This window comes from Asterias amurensis, chromosome 3, assembly GCF_032118995.1.
Source record: "Asterias amurensis chromosome 3, ASM3211899v1".
Taxonomy (NCBI): domain Eukaryota; kingdom Metazoa; phylum Echinodermata; class Asteroidea; order Forcipulatida; family Asteriidae; genus Asterias; species Asterias amurensis.
This window is the reverse complement of record NC_092650.1, coordinates 14493676-14518775: the sequence shown is the minus strand read 5'-3', so window position 1 is coordinate 14518775 and position 25100 is coordinate 14493676. Positions and strand designations below refer to the sequence as shown.

The 25100-nt window shown below is 38.2% G+C and overlaps 3 protein-coding genes across 3 annotated transcripts in view; 2 read left to right on the top strand and 1 right to left on the bottom strand.

The window, feature by feature from the left end:
* Positions 1–945: 945 nt before the first annotated feature.
* LOC139934684 (AKT-interacting protein-like) lies at positions 946–21385 on the top strand. The gene is made up of 8 exons (XM_071929040.1): positions 946–1032; positions 3791–3899; positions 10021–10271; positions 10578–10642; positions 11287–11387; positions 13496–13683; positions 14451–14625; positions 15532–21385. Exons 2-8 carry the CDS (start codon positions 3873–3875, stop codon positions 15625–15627), a joined length of 903 nt encoding a protein of 300 aa, XP_071785141.1. The 5' UTR covers positions 946–1032; positions 3791–3872; the 3' UTR covers positions 15628–21385.
* Positions 20992–24074, bottom strand: LOC139934685 (UPF0598 protein CG30010-like). The gene is made up of 3 exons (XM_071929041.1): positions 23900–24074; positions 23182–23230; positions 20992–22631 (listed from the first exon to the last, which is right to left on the bottom strand). The coding sequence occupies exons 1-3, from the start codon at positions 24038–24040 to the stop codon at positions 22162–22164; spliced, it is 660 nt and encodes a 219-aa protein (XP_071785142.1). The 5' UTR covers positions 24041–24074; the 3' UTR covers positions 20992–22161.
* A 336-nt stretch (positions 24075–24410) lies between these two features.
* LOC139934732 (katanin p80 WD40 repeat-containing subunit B1-like) overlaps positions 24411–25100 on the top strand; it is a 38699-nt gene continuing 38009 nt past the window's right edge. Inside the window, exon 1 of the mRNA XM_071929118.1 lies at positions 24411–24833. Coding sequence (XP_071785219.1) covers positions 24806–24833 — 28 coding nt within the window. The 5' untranslated portion in view covers positions 24411–24805. The remainder of the gene's footprint in view (positions 24834–25100) is intronic.

Sequence of the window (25100 nt, the reverse complement as noted above, 5' to 3'; positions counted from 1 at the left end):
GTGCACAGAAGTGCATCATGTGGGTGTTGTCAGACTTCCTTGATGTTTTCTAGGATGATTAGGATAGTACCCCCTAGCAAGTAGGATCTATTTGCTGAGAGGTGTAAGGAATTTGTTTTGCAAGATTGATGCTCTGACACTTATTTGAAAGTGGGTGTTTTGGCTTGCAGGGGGCCTAACTTGACTGGCCCATCCCCCTGGTGACTCTCCAGTAAATTGAGGAGCACGTCGTCATGTAGATTTAAGTTCGATCAAAGAGTAAACTTTCCTTTTTTACTGTATCAAGTTTTGATACTTCTAAGTGCCAGCAATCTTTTTATTCTTCTTCCATCTTTTGCACTGTGTGCTATGGGAGTTTATTTTTTAGTGGGGTCACTGGTACAATTATCGCAGGATCGGAACTATAAGTTTGGTGGCGCGGCTCTCCCTTTTATTCCAAATCGCAATATCCTTCATCAGAGTACCCGCAAACAAGGATTGCTACAAACACTCGTTCCTACCGAAAACTACGGCAGAATGGAAGGATACCTCCTCCCAGCTGGTGTGAGAGAAGCTCTCTCACCTGATACATTAAAAAAAAACCTACACAACTTAAACCTGTTCAATATCAAAAGTAGAGCGCATTATAATTATTAGAGTCACCAGCACCACACCTGCAACCATTTACATTCCTACAGTGGGAGATTGATTGCAGTATCGATCCAGTTCCAGAAGTCTTCATGTCGATCACTGACGTCTTGGGTCAAGACTAGAGCATTTTTTTTTTGTGGGTAATAATATTTTGCTGTAGCGCCCTCTACCGTCCATCACACCAAACTGCTTTAAGTTGTTTAGTCAGAGCCTCTGTATCTGTATTGTTTCTACAGACGACAAAACGTAATCTGAACAGGGTACCATACACTATCTGTTTGCGTTGTTGCGCTGTGTACAAAAATAGAGGTACGCCTTTAATTAAATAAAACGCTTCTGTTCCCAGTGCATTTTGTATTGGCGAGAAAAAATTACTGGAACAACGGTGCATCTAAATAAATCGTAAGTTTTCTTTCTCTTTAACAAAGTGCCGAGTGTGCAGGACTATCACTTTGCGGTTTATAACTGTTTGCTGCTGCAGAACTAAGCTGTTGATTTTGTTTTCATCTGAGTTTTTTTACTGACTGCGGTAGTGTGTGCCGTTCCGTAGTATAGTACGGTTGGGTGCGTACGGTTAATCCCCGACCCATTCCCGTTATATATTGTATAAAATAATTGTATTGTACGATCATCATAGAGCAAGGGTACGATGTAGCAACTCTCTGGGCTGGCCACTATTTATTTTGACCAATTATATAACGTCCGCTTAGCTTAGAGGTTTTTGTAGTAATTCTACCCCATGGTCTTGTGTAGACCCAGTAAATTTTCTGTCGTACCGGTGTCATGACAAAAACTGTCCGCTGCCAATAAGTGTCCGCTCATTAGCATATTGCGTTCTGATTGGTCAAGCGTCTATGACGTCACATTGTTTATGGAAGCTTGCTAAATAGTGTCCGCGGTGAGCGTGCGTGCATCATCATTGCGTGCCTTGCTTCATTTTTAACATTTTAGTTTGACATTTTTGTAACACTTTCCTGCTTGTATTTGATTATAAATATTCGTATATTTATCATTTAGCACTTTCATTCGTATTTTGTTAACCTGGACTTTTTAATTACTTAAGTAAAATACGAATCTTGACAAAGTTTGTCTTTTTTGTAACTGACTTGTATTGTATGCTTGAAAGCATTCTTGGTTGTATTTTATTATAAATAATTCGTAACATTTAGCTCAATCCGTTCTTGTTAAACCTGCACTGTTTTACCATAGTAAAATACAAATCTTTACATACTTTTGATTGAGAGTAAGTGTTCTGTTCGTCTATTTTTTTAACTTGGCTTGTATTTACTTGAACGCTTTCTAGGTTGTATTTGATTTTAAATAAAATCTATAACACTATTTGTTAGGCAGACACTTTTGTCACGTAATCCGTGCCAAATAGTGTCCGGGGTTTATTGCGCATGCTCAGCGGACACTTATTGCCAGCGGACAGTTTTTGTCATGACACCGGTACGACAGAAAATGTCAAAATTTGAAAAAAGTACAGCGCCCCAGTTACTGGGCCTAGGTCTGGTGTGTGATCAGCAGGTCCTTCTATTTCTACTTCCAATTCCATGATTTTTATATGAGACTGAGAGAAGGTGACTTGTTCCGTTGTTCAGTCCAGTTAGTGTTTGAGAAGGGGGGGGGGGATGTTTGGGACGGGGGTACTTTTAAGTTTTAGTTTAATCAAATATTAAAATAATAACAATAACTGTTTTTTTTTAGTTTAACTTTATGGTATACTAAACTATACTACTTAGTTAATAGTTGTTTTTCTGTTGTCGATTGTATATTTTGTACTTTTTAGTTGTTGTAGCTTTTGTTACATTTTTCTTTGCTGTTGGTAAGATTTCAGTAACTACTGGGTACTGGTAATGGTAGGATTGTTTTCAGTTCAGAAGTTTCTTCAGAAGTTTGTACATTGTAACTTCTGATGATCAAAGGTGATTTGATAAATCGTTTGAAAATCGTATTTTCTTCAACCAACGGTCATCACAGACACTTTGTCAAATGTGGCAGCAAGCTTTTATTTAAAGCAACCATTTTAAGTAGATGGGAACAATTAAATGCAGAAAATAGTTAATTGACCTGCATCTCTTTTAAAATGTCTTTGTTCACAATTTGTTCTCTTCATGAATGCTCAGGTATTGTACACTTTAAAAATAAAGCTCACCATTGTTATTGGAAATTGGAATTAAGTATTTTACAATCTACATTTTTTTCCCTTCAGATATTCAGAAAATTCCACACTCACAATAAACTTTGTGTTATCGGTAGGATGTACATTGCATGCATTGTACCACAGCAATACTCATTCACAGAGTTACAAGTCATTTCCTGTTTTCAATGTTTTTCTCCTCAAAAAGGAAGGAGGATCTACATTTCATGGTAGACTACACCCGGCAAGTTAATGTCATATCATGACACATGATGCAATGGACCCTTCCCATGAAATATGCTAATTACATTTACGCATGCGTACAGACCCTATTGGTTGGCAAACGCCATAGAGTTGTGCACTAAGCAGACGCGCAAGCGCGTCTGTGTCACGCAGCCATTAGCCATGTACAAAACAGCGCGATTTTCCCTCATTTTGCCAATCAAAATGTTAGTGCGCACGCAATTTACATATTTCATGGGAAGGGTCTATTGTCCTTGTTCAGAGGGTTTTTGTTTTGGAACTCATGAGTACTGGAAATGTGACGGTCTAATAAAAATGCTGAATGTTGAAGCAACTTTGGCGTCACTGAGTGACAGATATGCGGGCTATAAGAAGCCACTATTAATTATTATTATTACTCCATGAAGAGATTTACACAATATATTCTGAGTGTGCAGTTAAAAACATTAGGCCATTTTTTTTTTCCATTGATATTATTTAGTTTCCTTTGGGGGATAAGCAGGTTGCAACAGCTAATCTATAGACCGTATTGAATAACCCCTTTTTGCTATGAAAAGTCGCCATTTTGTAGGTCAAACCGTATGCATGTCCAAATGCGTACATCATTGAAGCACGCAGCAAGCAACATTCCCGGTTTGATTTCACATGCACGCACACGCACAGACGCCATCTTGTAGGTCAGATATTTGAGCCGTGTGACGTCATATTCAATATACTCTATTTACTTTAAAAAGTTAAATACCTGAAAACTTTTCATATTTTTGGTTTTGGCTGCAGATCGGGATCCACAGAACTTCTTGAGGAACGATGAAGACGTCCTGATGTAGAATTAACACAAATAGCTTTTGAGTCTTGAAGTATGTCGGCTGATATAAACTCCAACAAGGTATTGCTGTCAATTTAATTACTAAAATTTAAATTATGTGATTCAGCAAAGACCCCAAGCTGATACTATCCAGGGCTTGAATTTCACATCGGACCACCGGCCTGGGCTAGTGAGTTCAGTGTCGGACCAGTAAACTCAAGACAGAACAAGTCCGTAGGTCTTTTTTTTCATCAACTAAACATTTTTGTTAATCGCCCATGAAACAGAAGAAGATAATGAATTTTTTTTTAAATGGATCATTTGTAAAGTCACAACATTTTACAACCTCAAATGTCTTAAAAAAAAAATCGGATCCATCTTTTGCCCTTTTTTCAACAAACACACCTTAAAGGATTTTGGTACCTTTTAAAAATGTCCATAGATTTACATTAAACTTACAGGGTTTGAAGATAATGATAGTGGAACGCTTCCCTTCAAATATTACTTGCTGAGGTGCTGTAGTTTTTGAGAAATGAGTAAAACAATGTCATGAAAATATGTTTGTATACATGCTTAAAATAATTTTCATGACATTGTTTTACTCAATTCCCCAAAACTACAGCACCTCAGCGCGTAGTATTTTCAGGGAAGCTTTCTACTATCACTATCTTTAAACTGTGTAAGTTTAGTGTAAATCTGTGGACATTGTGTTTTTTGTCCTATACAAAAGTTACATACACCCTTTAACCATATATATGTAAAAAGTTCATCAAATTTTGTATAATTTTAGTGAAAACATTGACAAAGATTTTCAATAAATTTGGAGATGATTTAATTTGCTGACAATTATCATACATGGTAGGAAAAGTGATTGTGGGGGACATCAAATGCTATCCACTTTTTTTCTGACAGAAACCTTTGTGGGGAGAGTTGGTATTGAAAAAAAAGTTCCTTATCATCATCTTTCTAGTTAAAATAAACCCTTCCAGAAACACATGTTGTTAAATCCAGGGCAACATAAATAACTGGCCTGCGTTTCCATGGTTTCCTTTGTCTGAATTTACACAATGCCATATTATTATTATAATCTTAAATATTAAATATTATTATTATGGGTATGACACAATGGTGTTCTTGACCATCTGGCCCCATCCCATGGTATCATGGTGCTTCTCACTCGTGGACGCTTTAAAGGATTCAGGTACTTTTTCAAAATGGCCACAGATTCACATAAAACTTACAGGGTTTGAAGATAATGATAGTGGAAAGCTTCCCTTCAAATATTACTAACTAAGGTTGTGTAGTTTTTGAGAAATGAGTAAAACAATTCACAAACAAGTTTTGGTCTCATGAGACCAAAATTATTTTAGCATGTAAAATCCTCTTAACCAGTTAAATGATATTATACCAAAACTATAGCATAACTGGTTTATACGTTTTTACATGCTAAAACTGAGACGAATATTATTACTTTTACTCATTTCTCAAAGACTACAGCACCTCAGTAAGTAGAATTTCAAGGGAAGCTTTCTACTATCATATAAATCTTTAAACTGTGTAAGTTTAATGTATACTGTTGGCATTGTGTTTTTTGTTAGGAAAAAGTACATGTACCCTTTAAAGGGCTTTGCAAGCACAGGGCCTATAGTTTCTTAAAGCTGTTAAGCAGAAAAAACTGCTTAGCACAGCAAGTTTGGCTGGTAACCTGTTTCTGCTTTGCAATTCTGTGCTTAGGATTTTTTCTTCTTAATTGGTCTTTTATCTGGGCCAAATTAGTGGGGAAACAGTAGAACTTTAGCAACAATGTCAACTTCATTGAATTTTGGCTGGAAACCAGTATCTACATGTGTATTAAGCAAGATTTACCTGTGCTTATGTAGCAGTTACTTTGCTCATACATGTACGTAGGCTTTGAAATTAGGCTCTGATCTCTGTTGTATTAAAAGCAGGGCATGAAATCAATTGAATGGTCTACAATTTTAGAACAGTTGTTTTGGTCTTGGAAGAAACCTATGTGGCTTAGATAATGAATAATTATCATATCAACCCCTCCACCCCCCCCAAGGTCAAAAACGTTGTGTAAATATCATGACGCATGTCACAAACTGATTAATTTTTTTGTAGACGGGATGTTTTCTTTTGCAATCACTGATCAGCAGCCTTGAGATTAATTTACCCACACTGTCCATGGACACTGTAGGCTACTGAACATGTTACAGTACAGAATAACCAGTGTGAAAGGCACACGTACATGTATGTTGAATGAGGCATCCTCAGAATAATATGATATTTTTCCAACTCAACTGAAAAAAAAGAGTGTGTGACAGTGTTTTTCTTTTTCTTCTAGGCATACTGCCTAAACTGTTTGGGGTACATGTTTTGTAAAAAATAATTGTTAGACAAACTTCATCTTTAATTAATAGAATAAACATAATTGTTTACATTGTGTTTTATTTGTGTAACCTTGAAAACATCTGTGCACTGCTTCGAATCTGTGAACATTTTATTTAATCAATAAATTCTATGAAATAAAATAAATGCATTGGGTACAATTACTCAGTCTGTGCTTTGTGATCTTGACGATAAATTTGCTGTTGGCTGTAGGCCCTGGATTCTGTAGCGGCTTGGAAGAGAAATTTTTAAAGTACACCAATTGAAACTTGTTTGCACAATACTCTAAATATGAACACTTTTCCATCGCCTCTTTGGGCGGACTTTTTACAGGTAATATCAGGGTAATGTATTAAATTCAGTTTTGTTTTAACTCAAGTGCTCCCATTGTCTCTCTGAGCATTCAATACAGGTTTAGTGTATCTATTCGATGGTACATCATGTATTATATTACAACCCACTGTGGTTTGGAATGATGTACATTGTATTGTACACACTTGATGCTTCAAGTCGGTCATGTTGGTGTGGTGTCTTTCCTCACCTTCTGCCTCTGGGACACTGGTTCGAATCCCACCGGGGGCAATATACGAATGTGGGTTTTTAGTCCATACTTGACTGCGTGGGTTTGCACTGGAAATATTCTCTGGGGTTTTCCTCCTGACATCTAAAACTGAAATTTCTTCATCATCTTCTAGAAGAAGAATCTAGTTTGGTTTTAATTGTAGCGTTGAGAATATTTATCCTACGGGAGGACTGGCAATACTGTCTATAAGATATGTAAAAGACCAGTATAGACCAGTTGAATGTTTTTTTTTTTTTTTGCTGGAAACTTTTAGAGGTACTTTGGACACGTTTGAAAAGCTGTATTTTGTTTATATTAACAGTAGACTACCAGACTTGTTTAGATTTAGGGGTTACTCCTCCATCAGTTCTTGGTTAATGCTAAAATAAATGGACTCTTGTTGTTCAGGCCTGTACATGTCTGCTTCATTTTTGAAAGGGCAAGGGCAACAAGGCCCAAAGTTATTTTGTTAGTAAAGGGCACCGCATCGTGTTATGAGGAAATTATAAATTTCTCCCGCGAGCATTTCAAGGGCACCAAGGCAATATCAAGGCAGACACCTTCATTGCCTCTGTCTGTCTGTGAAGTATCAGGCCTGCTTGTTGTGATTGAAGCCTTTTGCAAATGCACCTGAGGCGATGACAGGACTGGTAATCTGTTTTTGTGTGTTTGAAGTCGACTCAGTTTTAAAACTCAAAATGTACCGGCCCCGTACAATGTATGATTAATGACTGGTGTCTATTTGTCTTTTGCTGTTCAAGTTCACGAGGTGCAGGATAAAGTAAATAAATGTGGTCCTTGACTGAGTGAATGTAGGCAAAATACTGGATGCTAGTGTTAGTCATAGTTTGATGAATTATAGCATTGTAAGGCCACTTCCGCAATGTTTACCCTCATACATGTACAATGTACATTGTACATGATCATGATGATAGGGTCTACAGCTCCACTGTCTGACTGTGGCTATACATGTCACAGTACGTCAGTTTCACTTCTGAACTAGATATTGGACTTTATACCGTTAAGTGAATGTCAGGTGGCCAGGAATTTTTCCGTCGAGAGGGCAAGGCTATTTTCAAAAGATGCCTGAGAAGCCTTTCTCCGGCATCTGAAAGTCCACGATATGCAACGACTTTTTATATGTATTTTTTCGGCATGATTTTCTGTACTGCATATTCTGCATATATATATTCCAAATGTAGAGTGTCAGCCCATTGAAGTTGTACTTTATTTCCTTTTTCCCAAGAAGGGGCAAATGTTATGCCGGGTACACATGTACAGGATACATTTTTCTACTGCATGGATTAGAAATATTCAATTAATAGCATGGGCAACTGGCCAAGTTGGAAATGAACAAAGTTCTTGTCTAATTGGAGCATCCATCTTTGAAGAGGCAATCTGGGTCTTGTACATTGTACCATACTTCAAGTTTGTACACATATTCAGTACCTTGTGAATTACGTACATCATAGTCCTCATTTATAGCAGTTGGACTGGATTATAATTGATTGCAGCTAACGTTGTTTTCCCCATCAGACTGTCAGATCTCTACTAATACTATCATCTGTGTTTGTCTGAACTTACACCTGTCTTGGTGATTGAATTTCTTGCCTGATTTGAAGTACATCTAAAACTACATGTAGGCCTATGTAATTGCTTTGAGTCTTACATTCTGATGTTTGTTTGTGTAATTTTTTAATGTATGTATGTCATGATTTGCCAGATACCTAGACCATGGAGGAAGGAAGAGAAGGAGCTCGAACGAAGGGACTCCAAAAGTCGAACCTGTGGTATCGCAGTCGTTTAACGACACCTCGTTATCACCTACATACCTTATACAAACAATGGGTGACCTGGCGTAATGAGTTTGCGCGTGCGCACTTGGTTCTTCACTGTCGTATGGATATAATCAAAAATATGAAAAAACTTTTTTGAGACCTGATGAAATTTGTGTACACTTTCGCCCACCAAATTGAAAAACACAATTGATTACAACCACCCTCGTGTGCTAATACCACAGACATAAAGAACCTATAGATGGATAGCATCTATGGAAATCAACGTCTGGATAGTGTAATTTGAACAGCACACGACTTTACCCAAACCACGCGAAAACGCGTGTAAAGCAATGGGCGAGTGAAGAGATGACGACAGAAAATGTTTTTAGGGTAAACAAATCACCAAAGTCTAAGAAACAATGTAGATCATTAGCTAGATACCTTTTCTGCCGTTAGTTGTTTGCCGTTTCTCCTCCCCTTTCTGAACTTTCTCCAAAACGATGAAAGTAGAAGAATTTTATAAAAATTAATAAATATGTTCGTCACACACTTTCCGACCAAAAGGCGCATCGGTGCGTGTTTTGCGCCGGGCGCTGATGACGCGTACCGCATAGACTTACGTGCTGCTGATACGCGATTGTTTGGTGTGCATTCGACGAGAGCGTACGCAACACGGAGAGCCATAGTATGAACTTGCGTTTCAAATAGAGTTTAGACTGGATTTCCCAGAAAAATAGTTGTAAACATGACATCTAACCGCTCAACCTCAACGCCCAACATTTGCAAACAGTCATATGGATTATTTATGAAGTGTTGTCTTACATATTAAGGCTACAATCCCGCATCGGGTCATCATGTAAAATGCAAATTTATAAAATATATTTAAGACGGTGCAGGCACTGCCTCAAGGTTAAACCAAAACGTGTACTAAATGCAGCGGGTCGCGCGTTAACTTCCGCCCACGGTTTGAGAAATTACAAAATTACAGTTTGGCGCCCCCTACTGTCCGTCTATAGGTTCTTTATGTCTGTGGCTAGTACCCACATTTTGAACCATCGCTAGTGACAGGAAAGTTGCAAAAAATGTAAAAATATGCTTATATAGTATTTCCATGTAAACACCACAAACGGTAAATGAAAACGTGTGTATTCACAATTCTTGTCTCCAATGATTCAACTTTACACGAAGGCAACAGTGCAGAGTGGCGGTACCACGGGTTCTGTACAAAGAGATCTAATCCCGCTCGTTAATCGGCCGTCCAGCTGGAGGTCTCCTATCTTTTTCCACTGGTCAGACAGGGCATTGTCAGGGTATTCTTTTGTTACTCTGTGGTTTTGCGGGTTGTTCGAGCTCCTTCTCTTCCTTCCTCCATTCCGAGACCTTGTTCTTTTATAAGCTATTATATTGTTTTTTTGTCACAAAAGATTCATTTGTCGCGAAGATTACCAGAACTATCATTAATCTTCCACAGGAAGACGACAACGAACCGAGACAACTCATCGTCCGACGGAACACCCTCCCCGCCCTCAAGAAACAACTCCCACAGGTCCCCAATGATAAGAGGGAAGAGGCGACGGGTCCAGGCAGACCGTTAGGAGTCCTTGATCGGTCCTCGTCAACGGCGTCAGCTGACCGGCCCGGTAGTACTTCTGCAATGAGCCCCAATGGAACCAGCGCGGCCTACGGACAGTTCTACTTGGAATACGCCTTAATGGCTGAATTGTAAGTGCCTTTTTTTATTTTGGGCATGTCAAAATCAGGCTTGTAAACCTCGTTTTTGAAAGGGCAAGGGCACTGAGGCATTTTCTCCTCGTTCATGTTGTTAGGGCACCGTAGAAGGAAATTTAAAATTTCTACTGTGGACAGCATTTCAAGGGTACCAAGGCAATGACCAGGGGGCATGGAGGCAATCGCCTTTGCCATGCCTCCATGAAGTTTCAGGCCTGATGTTCATGCTTTTTCAAATGTTGCACCGTTGATTGTATTGCAGTTTACCTTTGGTATAATAATGTTCTTCTTTTCTTTCAGTAACCAACTTCATAAACAAAAGTTGCCCGGTGTTTATGTCATACCATCAGCAAGATCCCCTTTACGTAAGTAGATACACTGTTTACATACAGGCAATAGATATGTTTTACCATAGAGAGTTCCTTGCTCTATGGTTTCACCGATACAAATGGAGCCCATGCACTGAGTGGGTCAAAAAATCTAAATGCGGCTCAGTTCTGACACCTTATAAATTCTTACCATGGCTCTTCTTTTTTTTTTTTTTTTTTTTTTTGGGAGGGTGGGGGAAATTGCCAGGCGGTCAGGTTGGTGTCTTGCCTCGCCTTCCACCTCTGGGACCCCGGTTCGAATCCCAACAGGGGCACTCTATGTGGATGGGTTTCCAGTCCATATACTTGACATGCTTGACTGCAGGGGTTTTCCCTGGAATAATTCTTCTGGGGTTTTCCTCCCACATCTAAAACTTAAATTGCGAGACACCACTACACCAAACCTGACAGTCAGAAATTCAAGCTGTTATGGATACTGTGGGTGCGTTCGTTTAGCTTTCCCAGGTCGACCTCGGTGTGTGGCAGGTTTTTTTCCCAGGACGAACGTGTGCAGATAATAACCCATGTTCGTCCTAGAAAAAACCCCGCCAAACACCAGGGGGTCGGCCCAGGGAAGCTAAACGAACGCACCCTGTATTATTTAAACTGAACTATCCTAAATTTTCCTGATTCTTTGACAGATTGGTTTGGAGTTCTGTTCATCAGACAGGGTCTCTACCAAGAAGGCATCTTCAAATTTGATCTGCTGATTCCAGAGAATTATCCAGATGGCGATAGCCCGGTAAGTTGCAATAGTTCTTTGAATGAATATTAACAAGGAACCCATTCCAAGCTTGGTTCCAAGATGGTGAACTTTTCAGACAAGTGAAAGACACTTCACCACTTTAGCTTCGTCTTTTCGAATGGGACGTATCAAGCAAAAGGTCCCATTTGTTGTGTTATGCACGTAAAGAACTTATCGAAAAGAGCAGGGGCTTGTCCTGGTGTTCCTGTTTGAGTGGCTGCATATTGTGCCACAGCATCTTGTAACACGCTGCTACATAAAGGAATAGGTCTCATACTTTATAACATACATGTAGCTCCACATCTGTCATGGCTGAGTGGTTAAGAGCATCGAAATCCAAGTTCGGGTGGTTCAGTCATCATAGTGTTGGTTCGAATACCAGTCATTACACTTGGGTCTTTGAGCAAGATACTAATGGCTGCGTTCTTTTAGTTTCCCTGGGTCCACCCTGCGGTGCTCACTCGGGGAGCCCCTGACAAGAGCTAAACGAATGACCACTCACCACTCTCGTAGTGACGTCGTTCACCTGGGGCCAGACCCCAAGTGACCCACTCCAAAAGCAGGGCACTGAGGGCTGACCTGGGTGAGCCCCTGGAATGACGTCAAAAGCTATATTCGAACGCACCGGGGCAGACCGGAGATGACCCAGGGAAGCTAAACGAACACACCCTATAGATTGCTTCTCTTCACCCAGGGGTATAAATGGTTACCTACATGGTTGGGGTTGATATTGTGTATGAAAAAAAACCTTTGGAGCAACACGGCAGCCCGGGGTTGTGTACTCCTGAAGGAGCTGAGAAAGATTAAAGGAAGTTGATTGTCCCAATAACCAGGGCCCAATTTCAAAGAGCTGCTAAGGAACAAAATTTGCTTTTGAACATGAAATTTATTCCTAGATAAAACAGGATTACCAACCAAATTTCCAAGTGATTTTCAGGATAAGCAAACAAAAGCTGAATACCAGTAACAAGCAATATGCAGCAAATGGAAATTTGGTGGGTTTTTATCAAGGAAGAAATTTCATGCTAAGCAAATTGTTGTGCTTAGCAGCTCTCTGAAATTGGGCCATGGGCACTTGTGTACATTGTACATTAAGTGCATTGATCATGTTGATACGATTATTGTACAAAGTTCTTTATAAGAACTAGTTATTATTATTATGTATACTTTGCAGTGATTTATGGGTGTGATAAAATGCTATATACTGTAAGAACCCAGAATTATTATTAGAGACAGTGGACACTATTGGTAATTGGCAAAGACCAGATTTCTCACTTGGTATATATCTCAACATATGCATAAAATTTGCGCTCAATTGGTTGTCGAAGTTGGGAAATAATAATGAAATCAAATTCACGGAAAATTACTTCTTTCTCAAAAACTATGCTACTTCAGTGGGAGCCATTTCTTACAATGTTTTATAAGTACTGTCAACAGCTACCCATTACTCGTTACCAAGTAAGGTTTTATGCTAATAACTGTTTTTAGTAATTACCAGTAGTGTCAACTGCATTTAATACTAAGGGAATCAATGTGTGGTGAAGAGGTTTTCAACTAGTGGTTAAATCCCAACGAGGCCTGGTTCTTGATAATTTTACCGAGACGAAGTTGAGGTAAATTGTCAAGAACCAGGCCTCGGTGGGTTTAAACCACTAGTTGAAAACCGATTCAACACACTTTGATTCCCATTCATGAATACCTTTTTGGTCAAAAAACATCAACACTTTTTGGTCAAAAGGATAAATAAAGGCAAAAATTATAATTGTTCAATGATTTCTTTCAACACAAAAAACCCCTCCAGCTATGAAATGGTAAGGCGAAGTCAAGGCCCTTGGGTAAATAACTCCTTATAAGGGAATGCTGTGCGCGTTGCGCGTATCGGGTGATGTTGCACAACAGTTTAGCGGTTGCTCTCGACCAATAGGAATGAAGAAACTGTCTTATAAGCAGAGGTGCAAGCTCGCGTGTCACGCCCATGTTTCAACACTTTTTACTGGTGTTATATCATCCATTCAAACAACCCCTCGTGATGCCCTCTCGACCAATCAGAATGGATATAAACTGTCTTACGTATTTATGAATATTGTTTTGAATTGTCCCAACAGAGGTTAATTTTCCAGCCGGCCATCTTTCATCCCATCGTGGATCCTATCAGTGGAGAGTTGGACGTCCACAGGGCCTTCTCCAAGTGGAAGAGGAACGTCAACCACATATGGCAAGTCTTGTTGTATGCAAGGAGAATCTTCTATAAGATTGACACAAAGTCTCCGCTCAACCCGGAGGCAGCAGTCTTGTGAGTAACTTTTCACAATTGAATTGAATTGAATGGTTTATTTGTCAATGTAAATATACATGAAATTTACAATCCTATTGTACAGTAACATATAAAATGTTAAAATGCAAAATTGCACAAATTATTCCACAATACCACATAAAACAATAACCGTAATTTAAGAAAAATCATTAAAATTTATATAATAAACAAACAAATTGCACAGGAGATGCTAGAAAATAAAATAAAACAATAACCTGAAATGTATCTCGGGGGTTTTCACGGTTCACACTGTATATTTTTAATGTTAATGTTTTTAGACTCGCACACCAACCAAAGTGAGTTTCACTGTAATAAAAAAGATTATTAACTGTACATATTGCAGGCTCTACCATTGGCTACTACCATTGGCTACACTTATGGAAGGCGTATCATGACCTAGTGGTTAAGAGCACCATATTCAAATTCTAACACTGCACGCCTATTTGTGGAGCCAAAATATTTGACTCCATAAAATTGCTGGCCATGTTAGTTTGCACAGTAAAAAGAAAAACAACAACTTTGAGGCATATTATGTTGCGTGGATCATTATATTCAACTTTTAAAACATCTTTCTAACAATTGTTTACAAATGATTTCCATTGACCAACTCTCCCGATCCAAGGCACCGCGTCCCTTTAATAATTTGTAGATTATAAGCTGTACAGTGTTTGTGATGTCCATGTGACCTGGAGAGTGTTTTGTAATGATTTATAATAATATAATTATTTTTATGAAATGAATTACAGATATGAAGAGGACATGGAGTTGTTTAAATCCAAAGTAAACAGTACGGTGGAGATGTGCAAGAGCCTTAAGTATGAACCGCCTTATTCAGATGATCCCCATGCAATACACTTCAGTGAGTGGGATACAGAGAAACACGGAGCTACACATTCAGCCATTATGTCACCCAAACCTCAGGTACGTTAAGGAGAATGGACGAGAAAGTGTGGATGGCGAGTACATTGTGCCGATCACACACAGCACAGAAAATCTTTTGTGGCCTCGCTGACAGTACCGGCCGCACAACGGTCAATGTAGTTCCTCTAATCCCTGTAGTCGGCATTCGGATGGAAGTTTGATTCATTTGCTAGAACTTACATGTATGCCTTTGAAAGGCAGTGGACACTATTGGTAATTACTCAAAACAATTTTTAGCATAAAACCTTTCTTAGTGACAAGTAATGGAAGAGGTTGATTATATAAAACATTGTGAGAAACGGCTCCCTCTGAAGTGACGTAGTTTTCGAGAAAGAAGTAATTTTCCCACAAATTTGATTTGAAGATCTCAAGTTTAGAGTTTGAGGTCTCGAAATGAAGCATCTGAAAGCGAACAACTTCATGTGACCAGGGTATTTTTTTTTCATCATAATCTCGCAACTTTGATTACCAAATGAGCTCAAATTTTCACAGGTTTTGACAATTACCAATAGTGTCCAGTGTCTTTAAACACTCCCTTTTTATCAATTTCTCGCAAGTGTAGTTGATTCTACGGCTGGTGTTCTCCACACAAGGGGTTTTAGAGTAAAAAGAGTGCCAATAGAGTGAAGTTAATTTCAAAGGATGGCGAAACAGTAATTCTGCCATTCTGGAATTTTTGCATTTAGATAATTATGAATATAATAAGTTGAAGTGTCCGAAAAACTTTCATTCAGTAACTAGACGACAATCTTTATTCTAGTCATTGTGAAATCAGCGGTTTGTCCTGCAGTCTAACCACAGGACCACAGTGACCAAGACTTCAAACCACACCTTCTGAAGTGATTCTGTTCAGAGCCTACTGTGAAGTTTCCTTAATCATTCCATCCCATCTTCCCCCTTTTCCAGAAAACAGCTGAAGAACCTGAAGGCCACAAAAACGCTCAGACGTCGGGTTTATCATGGGTGAAGCCAGGCACCCTACAGGTATTCAGTAAAGAGTAAGGTCAACAGGTCAACAATTATAACTAGTTTTGGTAAAATTGCTATTTATAAAAACCTTAAAGGCACTGGACACTATTGGTAATCGTCAAAGACCAATATTCTCACTTAGTGTATCCCAACATATGCATAAAACTATAAACCTATACAAATTTGGTTCAGTTGGTCACAGACCTACCAAGTCTCACGCATGAGGCGTGAGACTCGCGCATTTGGGCTCTGTCTCACGCTCACACGCACAGCAACCATTTTCTCACGCATTGGGGCCAGACCGGGAAAAAAATTAAAATTAACGACAATGCATTGCCAAATCGCGCTCGTGTGTACAAAAAACGCAATCTACAATGTTTGCACAATCTTCAGATTGCACGCAGTTTATCAGAATCATCAACTTGAGCTGCCGTACAAACAGAGCGCAACTTTGCAAATTACGCAAAACGCTTAGTGCGCACAAGTTTTTCCCTATTCGTTTAGCAAATTCGTTAAATGCGCTCCACTAGCGAAGACACAACAGGCAGAAGAAGTGAGCGGAGGATTTTGGGTGGTGAGCTTTGAAAAATCTCACGCATAGCTGGCCTCTGGACTTGGCATCTCTGTGGTCATCGAATTTGCAAGATTTCAGTGAAAGAAATAACACCCTTGTTGCATTACTGTGTGTGCTTTCAGATGCATAATACAAAGCTTCAGATGAAGTCTTTTATTATTTGAGTGAGAAATTACCTCTTTCTCTTCAGAGGGAGCCGTTTCTCACAATGTTTTATATTATCAACAGGACTTCATTGCTCGTTACCAAGTAATTTTGTATGCTAACAATATTTTGAGTAACTACTAAAAGTGTTCAGTGCCTTCACCAGTTCACATAGGATTTGACCTTTTGTGTATGGTGGGAGTATAATCTGGTGAAGTTAGCGGTAGCACCATGTGGAAATCGTCTTTTGAGTAGTGTTGGTTCTCAATGTTTCAATCAGTTTTCTCTGATTGCTTCAGTAGGAAGATCAGAGCATACTGACATGACTGATCAAAATATTAAGTTGTCAACCACCAAAACCCAATGTCACGCAGCTGCTTAAAGGCATTGGACACTATTGGTAATTGTCAAAGACTCGCCTTCACAGTTGGTGTAACTCAATATGTGCATAAAATAACAAACCTGTGAAAATTTGAGCTCAATAGGTCATCGAACTTGCGAGATAATAATGAAAGAAAAAAACACCCTTGTCACACGTAGTTGTATGCGATTAGATGGTTGATTTCGAGACCTCAAGTTCTAAATCTGAGGTCTCGAAATCAAATTCGTGAAAAATTACTTCTTTCTCGAAAACTACGTCACTTCAGAGGGAGCCGTTTCTCACAATGTTTTATACTATCAACCTCTCCCCATTACTCGTCACCAAGAAAGGTTTTATGCAAATAATTATTTTGAGTAATTACCAATAGTGTCCACTGCCTTTAAGCAGACAACAGTGCTTTTTAAAAACATTTCTGCTAAGCGAACATTAGCAGTATACCAGTCATAGATGGTACATATGAGATGCTATTTTGACTGGTAACCATATTCTGGTAAGCATACTTTTGTTCTGCTTAGCTACTTTTTGTGATTAAGCAGTTGTGTGTGACATTCGGGCCAGTGCTTTTCAAAACCTAAATTACTTAAAAGAGGTTTACACATGGTGCTACCTCAAACCTCACCAGATTATCAAAACTTATTCGTTTGTTTTGCACATACTCGTGTAAAAGTTTTGATTGCATTATTTAAAGCCATTGGACCCTTTCGGTACAGGAAAAAAAAAAAAGTTCACAGATTTACAAATAATTTACAGGGTTTACAGAAGGTAATGGTGAAAGACTTCTCTTGAAATATTAGTCCATGAAATGCTTTACTTTTTGAGAAAACGGTAAAACAATATAAATTCTCGTTAACGAGAATTACGGATTTGTTATACGTAAACACATGTCATGACACGGCGAAACGCGCACAAACAGGAGTGGGTTTTCCCGTTATTTTCTCCCGACTCCGATGTCCGATTGAGCCTAAATTTCCACAGGATTGTTATTTTATATATAAGTTGTGATACACGAAGTGTGGGACTTGGACAATACTGTTTACCGAAAGTGTATAATGGCTTTAAACGGCAATGGACAGTTACTTGGAAGGTATGTACTATTCAATAGAACGCTTTGTCTGTGTATTTGTGTACAAAACATTATGCTGTCCCATCCCTGTACGTTGTTGGCGGAGCAGCCAACGGTAGCGTACAGCACTTGCGCGTGAGGGCCAAAATGGCACAGTCTTTACATTAAGCCTGGTCTTTGTTTTTTTGTATGCGTCACAGGTGATGATGTTTTTGGGGAATTGTACAAAGCCCCCAGTGTGATGTAAGATTAAAGCTGTATGCAACACGCGAGCAGAAATGAGTTCCAGTAATGGTAGGACAAATGGTTCCGGACATAACAAATTAAATGGTCTGAAACTTTTGAGGTGAAATCCAAGCTAAGACCTTTATAAGAAAGAAGATTGTGTAATTAGATTTATTTTGAACCAAAGGTATTTTGTTCACAGCTAGTGTTGCCAGAATGAAGTTTGTATGTATATGATGTATAAATAATCTTGATAATTTAAGAACAAATTAAATTAATATTTGTATTTTTTTGTCTGTGAATATTTGATAAATTAATAACTCACAGACGAGATTGATTAAATAATTGGTAGAATAAATTTACATAGAAATTTATTTTGATGATATACACTTGCCTGAAAGTGCAGGTGAAAACAAATAGATTGTGTGAATAATTACTAACCCTACAGTGTGTGTTTGATGTCAACATAATTATGTTGCTTAAAACTGTTTGTAACGTGTATGAAAACATGCAAGTTAAGATTGAGTATATGTATATGTGCACAAGATGTCTGAACCATTCATTCCAAACTCACTATATTTCTTTTCTCTTCAATTTCAAGGAAATACAAATCCTTGATTCTGATTAAATCTCATCCCTGTATCAAAGATAACATTTGTCTCAAACGCACCTCCCACTTTAAAATTTTCCAATTAAAGTGCCGACACTCCTTTGCCCTCTGAAAGATGAAATTTCAGGTGTTTTTTTTTTTTCTCCTTAAAAAATGTTTGCCATGAATGTGGGCAAGCATAACGGTTTCTATGTGGTCCCATTTCATCTTTTGAATTGCTTTAACCCTCCTACTGATACTACATTCAAACCCATTCAAAATTCACTAACGGTTACAACCCCATCGTTTTTGTACACACATGGCAGCACCATTTGAGCAGGTGTTGATGATAAGCTGTACATACTACCACGCAAAACCATTCAGATGGTTTTGAGCTGTGCATACACTGTACCTGTGTGCATTATCGTAGCTGAATGGTTTCAGATGGTCAGCAAGCTGTTTAACAAATCCTGTAGTGTCTATGACATAGTGTATGGTAACCTCGTAGCCAAGGACAGACTGGTCACCCCCACACCGCCTGGTATCACTCAGTCATGACAAAGTGGGATCCTTGATGCACCACTTAAAGCAATCCTCATACGATTCAGTACCAGCTGCACCACCATTCAAAACCATTTGGGGAACCAACTGTCTGCACAGCTATCATACCATTCAATACCATTCACTTGAATGGTTTCAAATGGTGTATCAACTTGTTACAAAAAGGCACCGATTGTAGGAGGTTTAATCTGAATTGACTTGCTCTTTAATTGGCTCTAAAGAGCCGGTTACTCCATGCACATGATAGCAAGTAAATTTACCCAGTCATTTGCTGCTAAACAATTTTTGAGAGTTAAATCAACTCAACTTTATGCTGCATCGGGCAATCTGGCTCCGGGGCCTGTGGAGGCAATTGTAAAAATTGAGCTATGGGGTCGATTTCACGAAGATCGCCCCAACTTAGGACTAGTCGTAGGATTCTTTCTAGAAGGTATTAAAAACTTAAGGCTAGTCCTAATTTAGGACGAGTTACTTGTGAAATCCACCCCAGTACAAAGCAGCATTATCCATGTTGGTATGGATGTGCACCTCTTGAATGATATTGAGAAGTTACATGTAATACTAAAAATGTTTTGTGAATGGATTGGAAAAAAATTGATTTGCGCGCTTACTTAAGTTGAAATAGAATGTGTATCTGAAAAAGTACTTATTGCTTAGTATGTAATTTATTAGCTATTTTTGGCAACGCTTTATGAATTTTTGCTCTGAAATTTGCGCTTAAATACTATGTACTACTTCACGTTTAACTATTCCAAGTAAAACAAATGGTATGCAAAATTTAAGCCCTCCTACGGGTAATAATATTGAATGGTCAGATAGTAGGAAGGCTAAAAAATGGGCGGTTTTTTTTTCAATCAAATTAACTCTAAAATTTTGAAAAACGTGTAAGGGCAGATGTGAGTGTTATTTAACATAAATTTTTGAATTGAAAAGGCATGTTCTTAAAAAAAAACTATATGGTCATTATTTTGTCTCGCATTGCTTGTAAGTATTCAACACTTTGTACATGAAATTAATAAAAAAGAAGTTAATATTTTATGTGTGAATGGATGAAGAAAGCTGAAATTGAATGCAAACCAAATAAGTAATGCATTATACATCTACAATGTAATTTGTTTAAAGATGATACATACTGGTGTTATAATTGAGGGATTAAAGGAACACGTTGCCTTGGATCGGACGAGTTGGTCTATTAAAAGCGTTTGAAACCGTTTGTTATGAAATGCATAGATGGTTAGAAAGATATTTTAAAAGTAGAATATAATGATCCACACAAGTATCACTTGAAACTGCACTGTTTTCCTTTTACGTCGCGAACTATGTTAGGCATATTTGTGTAGATCATTGTATTCTACTTTTACAATATCTTTCTAACCATACATTTTACAACAACAGTTACAGAACGATTTTCAACGACCAACTCGACCGATCCAAGGCAACGTGTTCCTTTAATGTTGTAGTTTATATATTTGTGCATATATTTTCAAATTCAATAACCTCAAATGGGGAACATTTTATACTTAAAATCAAGTGCCTAAAAATATTTTTTTTTTTTTCTGTTCACTTGGATTTATAATCAATCAGGTGTTATAAATATTCTGTACTTACATGTTTTTGTGTCTAGGGCCCACCTGGGCTCAATTTCATAAAGCCTGTAATCACAGAAACTTGCTTAGCACAGACTAATCTTGCTAAGCAGAAACAGGTTACCAGCCAACATACACTAAGTTTACACTTAATCCAGATAGTATAACCCTTAAAAGGGTTTGTTTTTGTAAGGTTTTTAGAGGAAACAAATCTTACACAGCTGTAAAACCTTAGAGTTATTGACAAGTCGTTAAATGTCTGTGGGGATGATAGCGTTCACATGATAGCGACTCTATATGACACTGGCAATATTCTCGCAAGACTGCCGGCCCCCGCAAGACTACTACTCGCTCGCTGTGCAGTTAACAAGGAAATAGTCGGTAGCCAGCAGCTTTGTGTGAGAGCAGTAAACTCGCAAGAGCAATATTCGATTGTGGAGACTGTAGCTAAGCCATGATGCCATCACCGCAACTCTTTCACCACGACAAACCATTTACGACTTGTCCACAAGTCTAGTGAAACCTATGGTATTTAACTTCTCTTCAGTGTGATAATCCACATTGATTTGGGAAAGCGTCATCAAGTCATTAGTCTTCTTTTGAATGGATTTTGTTTTGGTAATCTGTGTGCAATTTGTAATAAAGTCTGTGATTTATGTCATAAGAATGACACTGTTGCGACGTAAACTTTATTTTGTTGTCCTTATATTATTTGTCATTCATTCAAATGCACTCTATAGGCCCTTACTTGTAGTAAGTTATCAGGGCAATAGTTGATTTCTATAAGTTACTTATAAATTACTTATAAGTTAATCCTTTTCATGCACCATTTATTTTAGTGACAAATTTATTATGGATACATTTCGGTTGTTTTTGAAAGTGGTGACCCGACCTCCCCCCCCCCTCAAAGAGATTAGGAATATAAAAAAAGCAGGTCACAATAGCACTTTAAGAGTCTTCTTTCCTATTTGCTTTGCTTCCAAAGAAGCTATAAATCAGGCTTTTTAAAGGCAGTGGACACTATTGGTAATTACTCAAAATAATTATTAGCATAAAACCTTACTTGGTGACGAGTAATGGGGAGAGGTTGATGGTATAAAACATTGTGAGAAACGGCTCCCTCTGATGTGCCATAGTTTTCGAGAAAGAAGTAATTTTCCACGAATTTGATTTCGAGACCTCAGAGTTAGAACTTGATGTCTCAAAATCAACTTCGTGTGGCAAGGGTTATTTTTCTGTCATTATTATCTCGTAACTTTGATGATTGATTGAGCTCAAATTTTCACAGGTTTGTTAATTTATGCATATATATGTTGAGATACACCAACTGTTAAGGCTAGTCTTTGACAATAACCAATAGTGTCCACTGTCTTTAAGCAGTTGAAATGAAATTGGGCCCTAGGGAAAGATTTTGCAATGCTTTGAGCAGTCATTCAATCAAGTTCAACTGGTTTCGCCATCAGTCACTTTATCTAGAATTTCATTGGTCAGTTCCAATCTCTTCCCCTTCCAGTTGAAATGAGTGGGTGGGGCATACTCCCCAGCTTCTCCGAATTCGAAAAATGGACTAATCTCGATCGCGACACTAGACTTGACAAGTCCGATTCCACCTGTTTTCTTAGGAGCTGGGTGGTATATGCGACCGCTCTTCGGGAGCATGCAGATTTTCTCTGGTTCAAAAGGTACTGTAAAGTTATCTGCGTCGTTACAAACTAAACGGTCTGAGGACCCCTCGTCCAAGTGTTCAAATTCTTCATCTGGGGGGAGGATTTTAGTGAAGACAATGGGTCGATCGTCGCATCGTATAAAGTTCCTCTCAGCACCACAGGGAGACAGGTAGGGAAAGTCCGTTTTGTAGCATTCCATGTTGTTTATTTTGAGACGCCTGAAGAAGAAGGAGAGAAACTTCTTATCTGGAAGTAAACAAAAAGTAGTTTGTTAAAAATAAGACACTCATAAAACAGTTCGAAATGACAAAATCATTAAAGTAACATTTAAATACAAAAATATTAAAGGAAAATGCACTTTCACAGTAAGTTTTTTAAAATTAGGAACTTTTTCAAATGCTCCAGTTTGTAGTTTTATTAGGCCTGATCTTCTAAATTTTATAAGTAGATACACGAGAATGGGCAAATCCCAACATGATTGGATTTTGATCGACTAGAGAGAGAGAGAAGTTGTTGGCTCACTGAGTTACATGTAGACTGCTGCTTTGACATTTGAGAATGTTTTGCACTTTATTATGCCGCCCCCTACTGTCCAACAGTTTGAAATTGAACCAAACTTGCCTGAAAAATTATTGGTCAATATAAGACAGGTTTTCTTAGTCTGTGTTGCCAGTGACAACAATGTTAACAAGGCTGCAGTGCTGCAAACTCTTCAGTGCTGTGTTATTGTTTAAAAAATAAGTTCACTGGTCTGGTGAGGACGAGTCACAAAATACAAATTTATGATTATTTGTACCTTTGAAGCACGTGATGAAGTTCTTCACCTTGGTATCGTCCATAAAAAGCTGTAGTAAACAAGGGTAAACAAATACAACTTATTATATTTTAATAATAACCCTTTTTTTTTATTGGGCAACGTGTACTGTCTTTCAACTTAATGAACCTCTATGTTTTAAATTGTTGCAGTGCCCCTGCAGGCCCCGAGTAACAACTCCACAGAGGACAGTTTTTTTGAAAGAAAAATCCAAATTTTCCCGTCCCTCAATTTTATCAAAAGATTGTACATGTACATGTAGTACAAAATGTATATAAAAACAAATGTATGATGTTTACAGGTGCACTTTCAAACCATTGATCTTGATCTTGTTGATATTTTTTTCTGCACATTGTCTCAGATGTGGCTGTTGATTTAGAAATTGATTGAGGTAGAAATTGTTACCTATATATAACTATAAGATTAGATTGTATTGTCCCATAACATAACATTAATAAGATTTAAGAATTAGATAATTGGCAAGAAAGGGTCCAACAAGGCAAGAGGCTTCGGCAAGGGGTGCATCACATCACATCACTGCATGCTGAATATAAAAATATATATAAAAAAGGCGTGTACTTTATACTCATACACTCACACTGTGATTTGTGAGTGTGACTGTGACATGAGCATGAGTGTGATGTACAGATACACGTAAACAGTAACACTGTGTCACTCGGCTAAGCAAAATGTAACCAACCTGCCCTTGGTGATCAATGTAATAAAAATACTCTCGCACATTGGGTTCGGGAGACTGGCCTTGTACGTACTTCACGTTGTGAAGCTGTCTACAGCAAAGTGAGAACAACCGGCCGGTTTTCAATCTTAAAAACATATTCATGTTGTTGTTTTCACACACTGTGAACTCGCTTCGTTGTTTTGATTACACAATACTCAACTTTGACCTTTCTCACTTTGAACTTTGCCGCCACCCTGGTAAGTAATTTCTCAAGAGAGGAGAGCTCCAATTGGTTCAAATGCAGTACATTAAACCTAAAATATTTTACCTAATGGCGCCCTAAATTTGATAAACTACCACAAAAAATGTTGCTTAAATTTGTTGCTTCAAAATATTGTTAATTAAAATGTTAACTAAATTTGTGTGTGTGGCCAAATGAGCCATCTAAATTGACTTTTTAAGTAACGAAATTGACCAATAGGAACAGTTGTTCTTGCGCGTTGGGTAGACAGGTCGGTAACGTTGAAAGCATTTCGCGAACTGCTCAATTTATTATGCTGGAAAGGCGCAACTGTTGGCAAATTCTGCACCGAAGTTTGTATTGAGACCGAATTAAAAGTATTTTTTTTGTCGGCAATATAAACTAGCAGTACATATTTTGCTACTTATTGTCGACTAATTGTCGTCCAAACAAACGGAGAGTGTGGCTGTGCTCAACGCGAAACTTCAAAACAACTGGCAGCGGCCGGCGGTGGCTGGCATTCGCAGTGTGGCAACAGCGCTGAACAACTTTCACCCGACTTTGAGCTCTCATTTTGCATGACTTCACACAATCTACGGTGGTTTTTATTGCAATCCGTCAGCAGAAGAGCAAAACGAGCTGCTTGACCATCACATATTGAAGTTATTAGCAGAAAGTGACGAACCATGACGACGAAACGGTCATGGAAACTTCGTAAGTACAAACGAAAACATGACATAGCCAAATTAGATTTGTTGAATTTATTGCGCCCCTTGCTGGCCAGATCAACAGATGGCATCCCCATTTCGCATTTTAATATTCGCATTTTAATATTTTCAACATGTTTAATTCCTTCTTCAGTTCATGAGAAAAAACTGATGTTATTGTTGTTGTCAATAAGTAATGTTGAATAAATTAAAATACATTGTGTACTTCTACTTCTTCTACTTCTACTTCTACTTCGGTACTTGGCATAGTCCT